General features: G+C 50.3%; 1 protein-coding gene and 1 long non-coding RNA gene across 3 annotated transcripts; one reads left to right on the top strand and one right to left on the bottom strand.

Moving 5' to 3' along the window:
• Window positions 1-154: 154 nt before the first annotated feature.
• On the bottom strand, window positions 155-17160 carry LOC143658714 (cytoplasmic tRNA 2-thiolation protein 1). The gene is made up of 3 exons (XM_077130908.1): window positions 17022-17160; window positions 7300-7834; window positions 155-5635 (listed from the first exon to the last, which is right to left on the bottom strand). The coding sequence occupies exons 2-3, from the start codon at window positions 7805-7807 to the stop codon at window positions 5124-5126; spliced, it is 1020 nt and encodes a 339-aa protein (XP_076987023.1). The 5' UTR covers window positions 7808-7834; window positions 17022-17160; the 3' UTR covers window positions 155-5123.
• Window positions 10778-16558, top strand: LOC143658715 (uncharacterized). Of its 2 annotated transcripts, none has more exons than XR_013163296.1 (3): window positions 10778-11356; window positions 11998-12177; window positions 15902-16558. It is a non-coding gene; the product is annotated as an uncharacterized LOC143658715 (long non-coding RNA). The 2 variants fall into 2 exon arrangements; XR_013163297.1 differs by having other exon boundaries at window positions 12022-12177.
• Window positions 17161-17182: the final 22 nt, after the last annotated feature.

Here is a 17182-nt window from a genome sequence, read left to right on the forward strand (position 1 = left end):
TATGTGAGATCCCAGGCAGGTCATATACCACTTTGAGTCTTGGATTCCCTCTCTGTCAAGTGAGGATAATGAACTTATCCTCCCTGATGGCTGGAGGATTAAATGGGGTAAGCATAGAAAGGCACAGCCCCAAGTCTGGCTTGCGGGAACTTTAGCCATTATTCAAGAAGAGGTCCATGCATGGACCTTGCTACTGAAAGTGTGGCCCCAGAACCAGCAGCATCAGCATAACCTGGAAGCTCAGCAAACACCTTCTTCCTCCCTGTCCCCTGGCCAGGCTGGCACAAGCTTAGGATACAAGAGAGGTGAGAGGAATAGCACAGAGATGACCCCAGCCTCTCCCACCCATCTCCTAATTCCTCCTTCCCCAGCCTTTCTGTAGCCCCTGTGACTTAGGTGTCCCGCTGGCCTAAGGTTCCAGAACTCGTACCTGTTGATGCAGGTCCCTTGGCAGAATTGGGAGTTTCCTGAACTCAGAGCCCAGCTATGCTCCAGCACCAGACAGTGCCAACAAGGCTGCTAGGGACTCCCCAGGTGTCTTGGTAGATGGAGCTCCCCTTGGGGGCAGATTACTGACCTATCTCAATGTGAACATAAAAGGGCTGGGGAAAGAGGCTGCAGGAGGAGATGCTGGTCAAGCAGCACCCAGAGACTTCTGCCTCCCCTTGCAACTCTCTCCCATTCAGGGGAAGTGGGGACTTAGCAAATGCATTTCTCACAGGCTACTGGGTTCCTTGCCTCTCTGGGCTAACTTCATCCTTACTTCCTCCAGAAAACCTTTGGGTAGTAAGACTCCTCTCCTCTCCCCTCACTTTCCAGTATGTTGGTATTTTGAGCTTGCTTTCAATCTCTCCTTTGTACTGTCATGGAACTCTGGGTGACAATAGAATTTGTGGTGCCAAGTCCTGATTCTGCTTAAATGAAGAACTGCGTTATCAGAAGACCGGCTGAGAAGTTAGTTTTGGAACTGATGGGTCACAGAAATAATTTTAAGGTCTCTCTCCACATGAAGACTGAGTGCTCAGAATGGAGAAAATTGGCATAAGGAGCAGAGCACACAAGGGAAGTCCTGAGGAAGACGTTAGTGAGGTAGAGAGTGAAATTGTATGGATACCCTAAAGAGAGGTCTTGTGGGGGTTGGAGGAACTGGTCAGAAGTTAGAGGATCTCATTTTCAAGGTCTGTGTAGGGCTCATGGGAAACCTGAGAAGGGGCTAAGAACCACAAACAAATCCTGTCCCTCCTGAAGTAAATTTGACACCAGAAACCCATAAACAACAAATCCATGCTTGGGGCTGAAGCCAGAGCCCCAGTTGTCAATTCCAGCCTCTGACTAGAAGGGCTACCTTGCAGATGAGTTTGAGCTCAGTCATCCCTTCTTCAGGCTTCTCTGACCAGGACAGGAACAGTTTGGTTTCAGGTAGGTCCTGGACCAAAAGAGATACTCTAAGAATTCTAAGTGAGCATAGGGAGACCACAACTGTACTCTTTCCTGGGCAGTGGGGAGTGGTAAATAGGGGGAAAGGGGACACTCCAAGTTATCACCAGAGCTTGGGTGAGAAGAGCTCAGTCTTCACTTCCCCGGTAGTTGTTTGGGGGAAGGGAAAGTTTTGGGGCAGTTCAATCCAGAGACTCTAGCTTTCTGCACCTCTTGTGGCTGCCCCTGAAGTCAAGACGGAAGGGCTCATCAGTCAGGGAAACAGCTACTAGAAGAACTATGAGAATAAGGGATTTATTAGAGGACCTAGTCTTACACACATGTTGTAGGAGCTAGGAAGTGAAACTCTAGAGGAGACAGGAGGAGGATAAAGGAGAGCATCACAGAGCAGTCCATCTGAACCATGTATGTGACCGACAAGATAGAGCTTGCAAAAAGGACAAGGATTTCCAGTCCACCAAAGAGGGACCCCAAAGTCAGAGTCACAGAAAGGAATACGGGCAGCTTTTGTTTGTGTAGCTAATGTCTCTGTGGGCACACAGCCGAAAGGCTGGAGGTGGGCTTGAGGCTAGGGTTGGTCAGCACAGCCAGCAGTCGGGAAGATGAGCTGAATAAAGAGCAAAGCTGTAGGTATGCCTCACATATTATGTGACAGTTGTTTCTAGTAGCAAGGTTAAGTCTAGAACCTGTTGCTCCATCCTGGCTGGAAACTCATTTAGTTATTCATGTATTCTAAGTCTACAGTGAAATTCTCCATCCTAGCACTGATTTTCTTGAAGATGTGCCACTTTGAATCTGTGGTGGACCCCAGAAAAACCATGTCCTTTAATCCTCATTCAATATTACTGGGTGGGAGCATTTTGATTGTTCCCATGGAGATGTAACTCACCCAATTGTGGGTGGTAACTTTTAATTAGATGATTTCCGTGGACGTGTGCCTCCACCCACTGAACGTGGAGTTGCTTACTGGAATCCTTTAAAAGAGGAAACATTTTGGAGAGTCCCTTTTTGGAGAGCTACAAGAAAGCCAGCAGATGCCGCCATGTTCGCCATGTGCCTTTCCAGCTGAGAGAGAAACAATGAACGTCATCGGCCTTCTTGAACCAAGGCATCTTTCCCTGGATGCCTTAAATTGGACATTTCTATAAACTTGCTTTAATTGGGACATTTTGTCAGCCTTAGAACTGTGAACTTGTAACTTATTAAATTCCCCTTTTTAAAAGCCATTCCATTTCTGGTATATTGCATTCTGGCAGCTAGCAACTAGAACACACGCTGAAGTCCATGCCTGAAACTCCCATATCTGGTTCACCAGTGATTAAGTCTATGGTCTGTTTTTCTCTTGATATTCAGTCATTTTTGTCCTATTGCATGGTACTCTTGAAAATGTTTTCTTGAAAGCCAGGTATTTTGTCGAAAAACTGTAGACATCGTCTGAGTTCTGTTGAAACCTTCTTCGTTTGGCTTCTCAAACTGAGCCTAGGACACTGCTGCACAATGGAACCTTCTGCGATGATGAATGCTATTCAATATGGAAGCCACAGGTCACATGTGGCTGGTATGACTGCAGAACTGAATTTTGAATTATTCAATTTTAATTAATTGAAATTTAATTAAAATTTAAACAGGCCCGTTTAGGCAGGCCAACTCTAAATAGGATTTATTTTGCCTCCTGGCAAGCAGTTGGGAGTAGGGACAGGTTGTCTTAATCCAGCCTGGAACTAAGAGTTTGAAGCTGGGTTCTGGTCTTTTTGTGGGTGGGTCTGTTTCCAGCTCACCCTTACTTCTACTTTGCAATTCTTCTTGGGTCCTGACGAAGGCTGGGATGCTTACCTGGGCCCTTTCTCCTCAGTAGACCTTGAACATGAAATTTTGTTTACCCAGTCCCATAAGACTGTTGAGGGTAAGATGTGAGTATAATGTTGGGTTGACCTAAATTTCCTTCTCTTTGCTCCAGGATTTTGGCTCAAGTCTTGCCTGTCTTGTGCTTGGACTCCAAGCATTTGGTGTCCTGCCCCACAATGCTGTCCAAAGCTCAGCTCAGGTTCCCAGCTTTCCAAACTACGCTTTCTGCTTGCTTTCTTAACCCTTTAGCCCCTCCACCATAATGAGCTTCCCTTTTCTCTTGGAACCTGGCTCCCCAATCCCTAGCTGCCTTCGTAGCTCTTCAATGTCTTCAAATGGATTGTGTGTCATACAATATATTATTTTTCCTAGTTGGTCTTAGTGTTCTGATGGGTGGTACTTCATCATGGCTAGAAATATTCATTGCTTTATTTTGCTCTCTGCCAAAAGTCACCTCCCCAAATAAACTCTGACCTCCCAACTAAAAAAGCATCCCTTCCCCTTAGATTGCTTTCTTATTCATAGCACTCAACAACACCTAACATCCTATTATATTTTTACTTGACTGTTCTTTCTCCAGAAAAGCTGTAAATATCATAAGTGAGGAATTTCTTCCCTACCATTCCATCCCCAATGCCTAGAAACCCTGGACACATTAGGTTCTCAATAAATGTTTATTATCCAGTGGGGAGAGAGATCTGGTGTCTACCCTCAAAGCTCAGCACAACTAGGGAGCACAAGTCCCAAAAGGGTTGGATGGTCACATAGCGACGGCAGGACTGAGAGGCTGGAATTCAGGATTGACTTGGATGGGAGGAGATTATCAGGGAAGGCTTCTAGGCGGACCCTGGAGGATGTGAGCAGGAAGGTGAAAAAGGGAAGGCATTCCTCACAAGAGAAACAGCCCAGCAAAAATTTAGAGGTGGGACTGTCTAAATTCTTCCTAGTGGTCAGGCAGGAGCTTCTGGGCCTCACTAGGCCCTGCAACTGCAGGGCAGCAACCCAGAGCCCCCTGGTGGCCAAGCCTTCATAGGCACAAGCAAGGAAGCCACTAGGGACTGAGCAAGTTATGAGCAAGACTTTGATGGATGAGGCAGGGTTGGGAACGCAAATTCCATTTTCAGAGAAAGACAAGAGAAACTGAGTCATTGACCCTGGCTTACCCAGCCCTACCTCCAGAGCCTGAGGTTGGGAGAAACCACCCAGTCGCTCCTCACCCATCACATGGGTATATCAGGAAAGTCAGTGGAGGTGGGGGAGAGAGAATTCCAGCTTCAGCAAGCTCTAGAGCCAGGCCCACCTGGTGGGTGCCTGCCTTGGGTTCTAACCCTTCAAACTGGTGACCTCGAGCCAGTCACAACTATGAGTCTCTGTTTACTGAACAGTGGTCCTCATCAGGATGCAGTGCGCTGATTGCATGGAAAGGGCTTACAGGAGCACCTGAAGACCTGTCATCATGACCACTGCAATTAACTGAGGTGATCACATCACATGATCCTGCTTATCCTAGGAGACATCACCAGTAAGCACCAGGCACACAGCAGGTGCTCAGGCAGGGTTAGGGCCATCCTGAGCATACCCAGAACCCAGCAGGGGCGCCGTGCATGCAGGCCCTTCACCCCCACTCGCTCAGGAACCGGTCTGTTACCCCCCTCCCCCTCGGCTCCAGACGTCTGGGAACGGACCCCTGCTCCCGCAGACCCAGACACCTGGACCCAGCCCCTCCTCCCTCCCTCGGACCCAGGAGTCCTGGCCCCTGTCCCCTCTGCCCCAGGCTTCCCCAGGCTCGCAGGCCCCTCTGCCACCCCTCCCCATCGCCCAACGCAACCAGGCTGGCGGCCCTAGAAGGCGGGCACGGCCCCGCGCATGCCCGGCGGCCCCTCCTCGGCCAACCCGCGGCGGCCCTTGCCGATGGCCAGGCGCGGGCGGCCGCGGTCGAGGCCGTCCAGGAGGGCGCAGGCCTGGCAGAGCGCCCGGCTGGCGAGCGCCCCGCAGCGGGAGCAGGCGCCGGGGGCTGGGGGCCGCGCGGCCGGGGCCAGCGCCAGGCGCTCGGCCGAGTGCACGAGGTCCAGCACCACCGAGGGCCGCGCCGCCTCCAGGCTCTTGAGCAGGGCGCGGGCGTGGCCGCGGAAGGCCTCGGGCGCGTAGACGCACTCCTCGGAGAAGTAGTGCAGGCGGCGGAAGTGCGCGTACAGCACCACCTCCTTCTGCGAGGCCAGCTGCAGCGGGCGGCAGCGCGGCAGGGCGCCCCCCTCGCCCGCGGAGCCCAGGCCCCCGCCCCGGGCCAGGCGCCCGGCGTCGCCCCGCAGGAAGTTCATGAGCACCGTCTCCGCCATGTCGTCGGCGTTGTGGCCTGGCGGGGAGAGCAGATGGGCAGCCGGTGAGAGGCGCGCAGGGGCGCGGGCGGGGAGACCCCCGGGCATGCGGGAAGATGGGAGGCTGGGGGCGGGGGGCGTGGGCAGAGGACCTGGGTGATGGAGACCCCGGGGGCACGTTGGGGTGGCCAGGGGGACGCTGGAGGTGGGCATGAGAGGAAAGACAAGGGAGCATGCACCCACGCTCCCCGCATCAACTCGGGGTGCCCTCGTTTGCATCCCACCTACTGCCACCAGGCCCTGGGTGAGCTGCCCTTTCAGGTCACAAGTAAAGGTGCTTTACGCTGCCAGTGCCATTTCCCCTCAGTTAAAACTGCCATTCAAATGGTACGCTGAGGTCAAAGTGATACTGAATGGAGATTCTCAAGAGGATTGTTGATACACGTGCCTCTGAGAATGCAGGTCATGTGTTTGCATTACTGTTGTTTAGAAAGACCAGTAAGAAAGTTAAAGAATATTTACACACTAGTCACCATAAAATTTGGGCTAAATCTATACTCATTCTGCATTTTGTTATCTTACACTTAAGTCTGTATGGTAAAACATTGGTCTGCCTAGGGTTTCTCAAGGTGGACGTTGTTTCCATCTTCTCAGGGTCTTTGCACAAGCTTTTCCTCTGCCCTCGCTTTATGTAATTACCCCTCAAACACTAGGTCTCTGCTCAAAGGCTTGGGAGAAGCTTTCTTACTCCCCATCTTTCTCCTTTGACTAGTTACTGTCTAGTTTTCCTAGAAGCACTCATCAGGTTACAATGTATGAGAACCAGGTAAGAGCAGTAACTCTGTGCTTTGCATCGCCATAACAGCAAACATTTATATAGTGTTTACTTAGACCCTAGTCTAAGTATTCATACATGATAATTCATCTAATTTTCAACAGCTCTGGGAGCTATATTTAATATTTCCATTTTACAGAAGAAACTGAGGCAGAGAGATCAAGTAATTTGCTCTAGACCACACAGCCGGTCTCTGGTGTATAATGCTTAATAATTATGTGTTGAAGTAATGACTGGGAGAGAATTAGAGAGAGATCAGCGAGAGGCCGATAGAAAAAAAGAGTTGAGAGTTCCATTTCACACTAGAGATGAATTCTGAATTAAGACATACCTTCACTATGTGATGATATTGTGAATTGCAGGGTGTATGTGTTGGGAATGTTTGTGTTTCTTTCTTGTAATTTTTTTTAATTAATAAAAAATAAAAAAATAAAATAAAGAAAAATTAAAAAAAAAGACATACCTTCATACTCCTCCCTTTTGTGAAGGGAGACACAAAGAATGTCATTTTTTTTTTTTTAATGCAGAGAACCACAGCTCTAGCCCGGAGAGTAGCCCATCTACTTTATCTGCCAGTGTGTGTGTGTATTTGGTGATGCCCAGCCTGGCCCCATCCCGGGCATGCACACATCTCTTCCTGGTCTTCAGGAACTTGAATGCGGCCCAGCCTCACATTGGATCATGCACATATTCCCCGGCTCGACCTCCCCTTAGAGCTTACTCAGGGTCTTTCATATCAGCTTTTGGGCATGCGCTCAACTCCCCTCCAAGCAGTCTTTCGCATTTGCGTCTCCAACCTCCTTCCGGCTCCACCCTCGCAAGCGCCCCACACCACCACCGCACACTCACTCGCGGGCGTGCGCTCACCTGTCACGATGTGCGTGGCACCCACGAGGCGCGCCCCTTCCTCCAGAGCACGTCGGCGCAGAACCCCACAGAAGGTGCAGCAGGCGCGGCTGCGGCCGGAGTCTGCCGTGCTGCGGGCCACGGCGTCCATCGTCCAGCCCCCGAAGAGGTCAGCATAGGCCACGACTGTGAGCGGCAGGTCCCAGAGCGCCGCCTGGCGTCGCACAGCCGCCAGTGCCGCGTCCCGGTAGCCGCCGATGCCCTCGTCGACGGCCACGAGCTGCAGCGAGATGCGAAGGCGCGGGGCGAGCTCGCGCAACACATGCGCAAGCACCGTGGAGTCCTTGCCGCCCGAGGCCCCCACGGCCACGACGGCACCGGGCGGCAGCAGGCGGCCCGCGAGCACCGTGTGCAGCACCTCGGCCTCGAAGGCGGCGCAGAAGCAGGCGCCGCACAGCGCTTGTCCAGAGCGGGGCCGGCGGAGAGCCGCGCGGGCCTCGTGGCAGGAGGCGCAGGGCGGGGCTGGCATCGCGGTGTCCCAGGCGGGAGGGGTCAGCTTGTTGGTGGGAGGAGAGAGACAAACGGAGAGGATTAGGCCCTCCCGGGAGGCTGCCTGAGTTGTACCCCTGTCCATAGGAATGGGGAGGCTACTCTGGACCAGCATCACTTCCCGGGAGGCCCCTCCTGTTTGCAGCCCGGATCAGTTGGGTGCATACTGCCTTCTGGCGGGAGCTGGACAGATGCCTAGTGAAGTGAAAGAGGGACGTAGACAAAGGGAGGTCTCCAGGGCTGCCCAGAGAGCTTGGTCTAGCTCAACTACTCTGAAGGACAGAAGGAGGCCTCACAGAGAAGGGGGACAAACTGGAAAGAACAATCGGATTTCACTGATGTGAATGTGGGTGTGGGGTGAGGCACTGTCTGTAGGAAGGGATCAGAATTGCATCCTCGGAAAGGTAGGGTGATGGCCTCTTCCGGGTAGACAAAGAGGCAGCCTGGATCACACCTCCATAGGGCAAACCGGCTTGACCCTTGTTTCGGAAGTGGGTTTGGGTAGACCTCCAGGATTGAACTCAACCCTGCTCTGATGTCAGAACCTCCCACCCCAGGTTCCATGGCTACATGACCTAAGTCTGTCCTTCTCCATGTCACCTCATCCTCTCCTCCAGACCCTCCTTCCTCAATTCTTGCCTGCCCAATTCATGAAGAACCCCCCAGGTCCTGTTCTTCCCCCCCTCCCAGGCCAAGCCACAATCATCACTCTGCACCTCAGAGCAGGTCACACTGCTTCTAGAATTTACTGCAATTGGCTGAATATTTTATGACTAGGAGGGCAGGGACTATTGACATTCAGATACCCAACAAGCATTTTAAGATCCTAATTCCTGATTTCTTCTCCTAAACCGGCTTCTCCTGCAGTAAAGGACAGGTTCATCTTTCCAGTTGCTCAGGCCAGAAGCCCTGAAGTCAGGATTCTGGACTACTATTTTTTCACCTCTCTACTCACTCTCCATGATGTCCAGCCCTCACACTCCTCCAGATGTCACAGTGAGGACCCCCCCTGGGGCATCCTCAAACCCTCCAACCCTAAGTACCCAAACAGAAGGTACATTCCTTTAACTTGAGCATCAAGAGATTCAGAATCACCAGCTGCATGGCTACTACTGTTGTGTGAGCACCATCTCCCTCCTGGACTACTGCAGTAGGCTCCTCGCTGGTCTTCTTGCTTCCCTTGGTCCCAGTCCCCTAGAAACAGACAGCTCTCCATGTAGCCAGCAGGATCTTCCAATGAAATGTCCTAAAATTGATCACGGGGATGTATGCACAACTATGTGATGATACTGTGAGCCAGTAATTGTGTACAACTTTAGATGATTTCTATGGTGTGTGAATATATCTCAATAAAATTTCATTAAAAAACATCTTCCCATGTATCTCTCATTAAAATGGATCTCATGTCACTATAAAGAATCTCATCTTGCTATAATGAATGGCCTCTAAGACCCTATGTGTTCTGGCTCCTCTTTCCTCTCGTCTTATCCCCCCACTCAAGCCCCTACTCTCAAATACCCCAAGAACACTCCTGCTTTAGGGGATTTGCACTGGCTGGTCCCTCTGCCCAGAGTGCTCTTCCCTGTCACTGAGCCCAGCAAGCAGCTCTGAGGACCCATCCCCTGAGGCCATCAAGCACATCTTCACAGCTTAGCAGTGCCCTTGTGAAACCTTTTATCCCTTGGCTTTAAACTTCAACCTCTCTTCTCTCCCACTCAGTCTGTTTTGGAGAGGCCTCTTTCTCTGCCTGCCTCCACATGGTAAGCACCTCTCTTCTCATCCTCCTTGTGGGTGACTCTGAATCATGAGTCCCCCAAATGCCCCGCTGAAGGTCCCTGCTGGACACCTCTCAGGCCCTGGGTGCTCAGACTGAACCTGTCCCCCTCTCCCAGGCAGAAACCTGTTCTTGCTCAGCTGTTCCCTGTCCCATGAGAGAACCACCAGCAACCACCCAGGCTACAGCAGAGATTCACCTCTCCTCACCCCTAAATCTAGTTACCCAGTCCTGGGGTCCTTATCCTCAAGTCCTCAATAGATCCAGCCCTACTCCTGCTAGAAACTGACCTTTGGTCCCCATTCTGAGCTCTTGGGCATTTGAGGCCCTCCAGTCTGGCCCCACTCACCAGGAGGTTGCAGCAGGTCTTCCCACCTCTCCGCGCCTTTGGCCTGGCTAGTTTCTATTGCCTGGAACACTCTTCCCCTAACTTTTGCAGACTTGACTCTGACCTTCAAGTCTCCGCTTAAACTTTCAATCAGTAAATATCCACTGAGTGCCTCCTATGTACCCAACAGGCTCCAGGCACCGGGAACACACCAGGGCCATCAGCATTCTAGTGGATGCACCAAACCATGGATAAGCAAATAAATGACCAAAAAGCTTTCCAAATACGAGGAGTAACCGGGATTATCTTTGGCTATGTGACTGTGAGGGAATGGGGAGTGGGTTACTTATGTTCCAGACTGAGTTCATAACACAAAGGATCTGAAGGGCAAGTCCCGGCTGTGTTCAGTTACAAAGTACACTGTGGCTGAAGTCCAGAAAGGGACTGAGGCTGTTTAGAGGTTGGCAGGGGTGAGGAGCTCAGATTTCATTCTGAATGAGATGGGAACCATTAGAGAGCTGTAAGCCGTGGAACGACGGGGATCCGATGCATACTTTAACAGGGTCCCTCAGGCTGTGTGTGAACAGACTGCAGGGGTTGGGAGGTAGCAAGAGCAGAAACAGGCAGACAGTGAGGAAGCCCCTGCATGATCCAGGAAGCAATGATGGTGGCTCAGACCAGAGTGAAAGTAGTAGAGGTAGACAGAAGCGGTCAGATTCTGGATCTATTGTGGACATGGCGATGGGGCTTGCAAAAGACTTGGTCGCGAGAGGGGTGTGGATGAGAGAAATAGGACTCGGATAACTCTTAAAGACCGTGGGGCCAACAGGGGAGGGGAGAGAAGCGATAAAGAATGTTAATGTGGAGGGCCGGGAGCAATCAATCAGGCCCAAGCAGGGAGAGTCCCCACACCATTGGGGCAGAATGTCCCCGAGAGTTAAACAATAACCAATGCTAAGAAACTGTGGGAATGGGATAGGTTTTGGCAACGGCTAACGGCATTCTTTTGCTTCTATGAACCGCTTGCTTGCTAGCAACTGCAAAAAACCACAGCATGATTTTAGCCTTTATAAGTACCCCTTGAAAACCTCTGGGGGCTGCTCTCTGAATTCTCTTTCTTAGAGGTTTCTGAGGCAGTCGCCGGCCGGCTAATAAAGACTCCAAATTGGCTTGCAGTTTTGAATTATGTGGTCTCTCTTTCGGTGCGCCCCACAGCATTTGGGGGCCCCAGCGAGATCGTCCCTGATGGGACATCTGGTGACCACAGGTCCTGGGGATCGCCCCCGGAACTGAGGTCCAGCCTAGGGGAAGGCCTCGGAGAGACGTTCCTCTGCCCCAGGCAAGGACCAGGAACCGGACCGGTTCTATAGGACCCTCCAAAATTATACAAAATGTGGTGGAGTCATCTGTTTGTGGAAACCTCACTGGTGAGTACAGGTCTGTTACTGGATCCAGGTCAGGGACCTCTGGAAGGCTGGATGCAGCATTACTTCCAAGGTCAGGTCCCGGAGCAAGACGTTGCCTGGGGCTTCTGGTTAGGAATCAATTAAGGATAGGGCTTTTCTGTGTCTTGGTTTAGTCTGTCCCTTCTCTCATCTGTTGGTCTCATCACATTCTGTGTCGTTCTTGTCATAATTACCGTGGGTCAGTCAAGCTTATCTGTCTGTACTCCCCTTCAATGTTTTCTGAAAAATTTCCAGGAGTTTCAGTGGAAGGCTGGAGACTATGGAGCCCCTGTCAACACCTTCAACTTGAAAAAATTCTGCTCACGGGAGTGGCCAACTTTTGGTCCTGGTGGCTTCCTGAAGGAACCACAGATCTATCTGTGGTTTATAAAGTCCAAAGAGCAATTTTTGGTAATCCAGGCCACCCTGACCAAATCCCCTATATACTAATTTAGATTAACATTTTAACAGAAAAACCCAAGTGGTTACGGTCTTGCCTGGAGTTCCAAAAAGAAAGACCCCCCACCCACCCAGCGCCAAAATGGCCCTCTTTAAATCCCTCTTTCTCTGAAAAGTCCCAAGGGCTCATCTCCCTCTTGGAGACTGTCTTTTTTACCCACCAGCGCACCTGGGATGACTGCCAACAGGTCCAGGCCCTCTTCACCTCTGAGGAACGAGTCAAGTCAGGAGAAAGGCAAGGAAGTTAATTCTTGGACCTGACGGACAGCCTACTACTAAATCAACCCGATTAAAGGCTGTGCTCCCCTCCACCCGCCCTGAATGGGACCCCAACACTGACAGAGGTAAGGAGGCTCTCGATCGGTATCGCCAGACTCTGCTCCAGGGGATACGAGTGGCGACGAAAAGCCGGATGAATCTCCGGCCGCTTTCCTTGAGTGCCTCCTTAAGGCATACCGCTTACACACTCCTATAGATCCAGAGGCACCAGAAAATAGGTGAGCTATAAATATAGCATTTGTCACCCAGTCGGCCCCAGATAGATATAAGAAAAAAAAAATTAAAGAAGTTAGAAGGATTTGAGGGTAAAGTGCTGTCCGAACTGATAGAGATTGCCCAAAAGACTTTTAGTAACAGAGATGACCCCGTAACCGTGCAGTCCAAAAACATAGCCAAAATTTTAGTATCCTCAATGGCTAAACAGGAAAAACAAAAAGAAAGACAGGGAACTATTGAAAAAAGAAAAGGAAAGCAAGGAAAAAAGTTGGGACTAGGCACAAACCAATGTGCCTACTGCAGAGAATGGACATTGGAAAAATGAATGCCCTAAAAGAGGACTAAAAGGACTGAAACTGGCCCCCATCCTAGTTGAAGAGGCAGATTGACGGGGACAGGGCTCCATTCCATGGAGCCCAAGGTCACATTAGAAATCGGGGGCAAGCCTATAAATTTTCTTGTGGATACTGGGGCGACCTTCTCCGTCCTCCAGCAAGCAGAAGGGCCCACATCTAAGGAAAAAATCCCCATACAGGGAGCAACGGGAAAAACAAAGTCCTACCCATGGACTAAGCTAGGATCACTAACCTTGGGGAAGGAACTGTCACCCACTCGTTTCTTGTGGTGCCCGAGCGTCTATACCCCCTTTTGGGGAGAGATCGTCTCCAGAAATTACAAGCCACCATCTCTTTCAAAAATGATTCGGCTGAGCTCTCCTTCAATACAAACCCCTCAGCAATCCTCCTCACTTGCCCCTTATCGGAAGAGTATTTACTTACTGCAGAGGTGGTGCTGCCAGCCCCAGGCCCATATTTGCGGGAGTTTAAAAAAAAAAAATACCAGGGCATATGGGCAGAAACTAACCTACCAGGATTAGTTGCCCACCGGCCCCCGACTGTTGTCCAGCTAACTTGCACCGCCACCCCAATCAGAATCCAACAATACCCAATAAACTTAAAGGCTAAAAGAGGCATTGCAGTCCATATCAAAAGGCTCCTGGAGACAGGTATTCTAGTCCCCTGCCATTCAGCCTGGAACACCCCCCTTCTCCCGGTCCAAAAACCCAGGACCGATGATTACCAGCCAGTGCAAGATCTCCCAGAAGTAAACAAAAGAATTGAAACTATTCACCCCACTGTGCCTAATCCATATACACTTTTGAGTCTGTTACCTCCCAGCCATCAGGTCTACACTGTTCTGGACTTAAAGGATGCCTTTTTTTTCGCTTCCCCTGGCTGCGGTAAGTCAACCCATTTTTGTTTTTAAATGGACTGACCCCGAGGGGGGGGGTTCTCTGGACAACTAACCTGGACTCAGTTGCCACAAGGTTTTAAAAATTCTCCCACCCTGTTCGATGAGGACTTAAGCCAGGATCTGGCTCGTTTTAGACAAGAGCATCCAGAAATAACCCTCCTACAATATGTAGATGACCTCTTACTGGCAGCTAATAATCTGTCAAACTGCAAAAAAAGCAACCAAAAACTTGTTACAGGAACTAGCCCAGCTGGGCTTTCGGGTCTCAGCTAAAAAGGCCCAACTCTGCACCAGCTCAGCAACATACTTAGGGTATAAATTAGAAGGGGGAAAAAGAACTCTGTCTTCTAATAGGATTGAAGCTATCCTAAAAATACCCCAACCAAAACCAAAAAGGCAGATACGGGAGTTTCTTAGGAGCAGTTGGATATTGCCGGCTCTGGATTCCCGGGTTTGCAAAAATAGCCAAACCCCTGTACATCAGCATAAAGGGAAAGAAGGAAGCCCTAACATGGACTGAGACTGAGTACAAAGCTTTCAAAACGCTAAAACAAGCGCTTGTGAGCACTTCCGCTGTAATCTTGCCAGGTCTGTACAAGATTACAGACCTGTAATCTGTAATCTTACAGATTACGTGAATTTTTCAGCTCCACGTTGCTGAAACCCGAGAAACAGCAAAAGGAATCCTCACTCAGACACTAGGACCGTAAAAAAAGGCTGGTTGCTACCTGTCTAAAAGACTAAACTATGTGGCGGCTGGGTGGCCAAGCTGCCTCCGAGCCATTGCCGCCACGGCCATTTTAGTGAAAGAAGCATCTAAATTAACACTGGGACAGGACTTACATATAATGGCCCCACATCCAGTAAAAACATTGCTAAGGAGCCCGCCTGAGAGATGGCTCTCAAACGTCCGGATAACCCAGTATCAGGTACTGCTGCTGGTTACGTCTTGGAGGATATCAGGTATGTGGGGGCAGCGGTGGTGACCGTGAACCGGGTCATCTGGGCTCAGGCTCTAGGACATGGGACTTCAGCCCAGAAGGCCGAGCTAATAGCTCTGACCCAGGCTCTAAGGTGGGGAAAAGGAAAGGTTGTCAACATCTACACGGACAGCAGGTACGCCTTTGCAACTGCACATGTTCATGGGGTACTGTATCAGGAACGGGGCCTTTTGACATCAGGAGAAAAGGAAATAAAAAATGTACCAGAAATACTCGCCTTGCTAGAGGCTATCTGGTTGCCAAAAAGGGCAGCTGTTATACATTGCAAAGGACATCAGACTGTTAAAACTCAAATCGCCAGAGGAAATGCCCTGGCTGATAAAACAGCAAAAGAGGTTGCCCAAATACTTCCTGTTCTGCCAGGGCGTGTATTGCTGAGCCCTCCAAAATATACCAGGGAAGAGATTAAATTGGGCAAGACCCTGGGCACTAAAACAGATCTGGATGGTAGGAAAATTCTCCCAAACAGGAAAATCCTAGTGCCGGAGCAGCTGGGGAAAAATTTAGCTACCCAGGTTCACCAAAGTACACACCTGGGCAATACAAAACTAACTGAACTTTTACAAAGAAATTATTACAACCCCCGATTGCAGCAACAAGCCCAGCAGGTGTTGTCCAGATGCCACATCTGTGCCCAGGTAAATTTCAGCCAAGGGAAAGAAATACCTCCAGGAACCAGGCTAAGGGGACAAGCCCCAGGAAAGCAATGGGAAATAGACTTCACGGAAATATTACCTGGCCTATATGGATACAAATACCTGCTAGTCTTCATCGACACCTTCTCCAGATGGACTGAGGTATTTCCTACCAGAACCAAGACAGCACAAATAATAATAAAAAACTAGTTTCCGAAATTGTCCCCTGATTTGGCATCCCGACTGCAATCAGGTCCGACAGTGGGCCAGCGTTCAAGGCCCAGATTACTCAATTATTAGCAAAAGTATTAAATATCAAATGGAGGTTACATTGTATTTATAAACCACAGAGTTCAGGACAGGTTGAACGAATAAATAGAACAAGCAAAGAAACTGAATAAACTAAAGCTCGAGACTGGCGAAAACTAGGTGAGTCTCCTTCCATTTGCCCTCCTAAGGACTAAATATACTCCCTGTATTAAGGGAATTACCCTACATAAAATCATATTTAAACGACCACCTCCACTAATCCCTAAATTAAGGGGGAAAAATAGCTGAATTAAATAACCATTCTCTTCTGAATTCATTACAGGCCCTGCAATCAACCACCCAGCAAACTTGGGAACTGGTGAAGGCAGCCCATCCGGGACCAATAAATCCTGCCCCTAAATAATCTATTTCAGGTGCAGCCTGGAAACCTGGTCTGGATAAAGAAGCTTCAGCCAGCCACCTTGGAGACCCAGTGGATGGGATCCCTGCCAGTGATATGAAAACTTATTTTCCTGATCCCCATGGCTGACCATGCTCTTGTCCGCCGTAGCAGGGCCCCTAATTCTCATATTATTAGGCTTAATGTTTGGACTCTGTATAATCAACTGTCTAACCTCATACGTGCAAAGAAAAATACAAACTGTTAAAGTATTAGTCCTTGAAACCCAATATCAGCAAATTTATAATCAAATGAAGAAACAATGATTTGATTCTCTCATAAAACCACGGGGGAATGTGGAGGGCCGGGAGCAATTAATCAGGCCCAAGCAGGAGCAATCAATCAGGCCCAAGTAGAGAGAGTCCCCACACCATTGGGGCAGAATGCCCCGAGAGTTAAACAATAACCAATGCTAAGAAACTGTGGGAATGGGATAGGTTTTGGCAACGGCTAATGGCATTCTTCTGCTTCTATGAACCGCTTGCTTGCTAGCAATTGCAAAAAAAAAACACAGCATGATTTTAGCCTTTATAAGTACCCCTTGAAAACCTCTGGGGGCTGCTCTCTGAATCCTCTTTCTCGGAGGTTTCTGAGGCAGTCGCCGGCCGGCTAATAAAGACTCCAAATTGGCTTGCAGTTTTGAATCATGTGGTCTCTCTTTCTATGCGCCCCACAACATTTAGAGGGGTAGCTTGAGAGCAGAGAGTCTGGAATTTCGTTGAACCAGTTAGATGTGAGATCCCATGCTCTGGGAAGTCTTTTTTGATTCCTAGGCCCCCACGGCAGCCTGAGCGCCCCTCAGCCCGACCCTGACTACTGCGGGTTGTAACCAGGAGAGATCAAGGGGCGCAGGGGCTGCACTCAGTTTGGGACACCGGAGCCAGAAGGAGTCTGGAAGTCCGCAGTGTTCAAAGCGGGTCGACAGGGACAACAGCTGCCCGAACGTCCGCAGGGAAATGGGCATTGAGGGGTCACAGAGAGGAGTGCCATCGCTCCCGGGACGCCTACCAGACGGCGCAGGAGAGCAACACGGAGACCCTACGCGGCACAGCGACCAAGGACCGGTATCGGCCACAGCAAGACCACACGCCTACCTGACAGAATGTAGCGCCCGCAGATCCCGGAGGCCCCAAACGCTGTCGCGGATTAAAGGACTGCGCCTCCCAGAAGGCCTTGGGGCTGCCCTCCTACAACTCCCAGGAGACTGTGCGGCGGCTCGGCCCAAAGCGCTTGCTGCTGTCGCAGCCGCGGAGCC

This window comes from Tamandua tetradactyla, chromosome 16 (assembly GCF_023851605.1).
Source record: "Tamandua tetradactyla isolate mTamTet1 chromosome 16, mTamTet1.pri, whole genome shotgun sequence".
Lineage (NCBI taxonomy): Eukaryota > Metazoa > Chordata > Mammalia > Pilosa > Myrmecophagidae > Tamandua > Tamandua tetradactyla.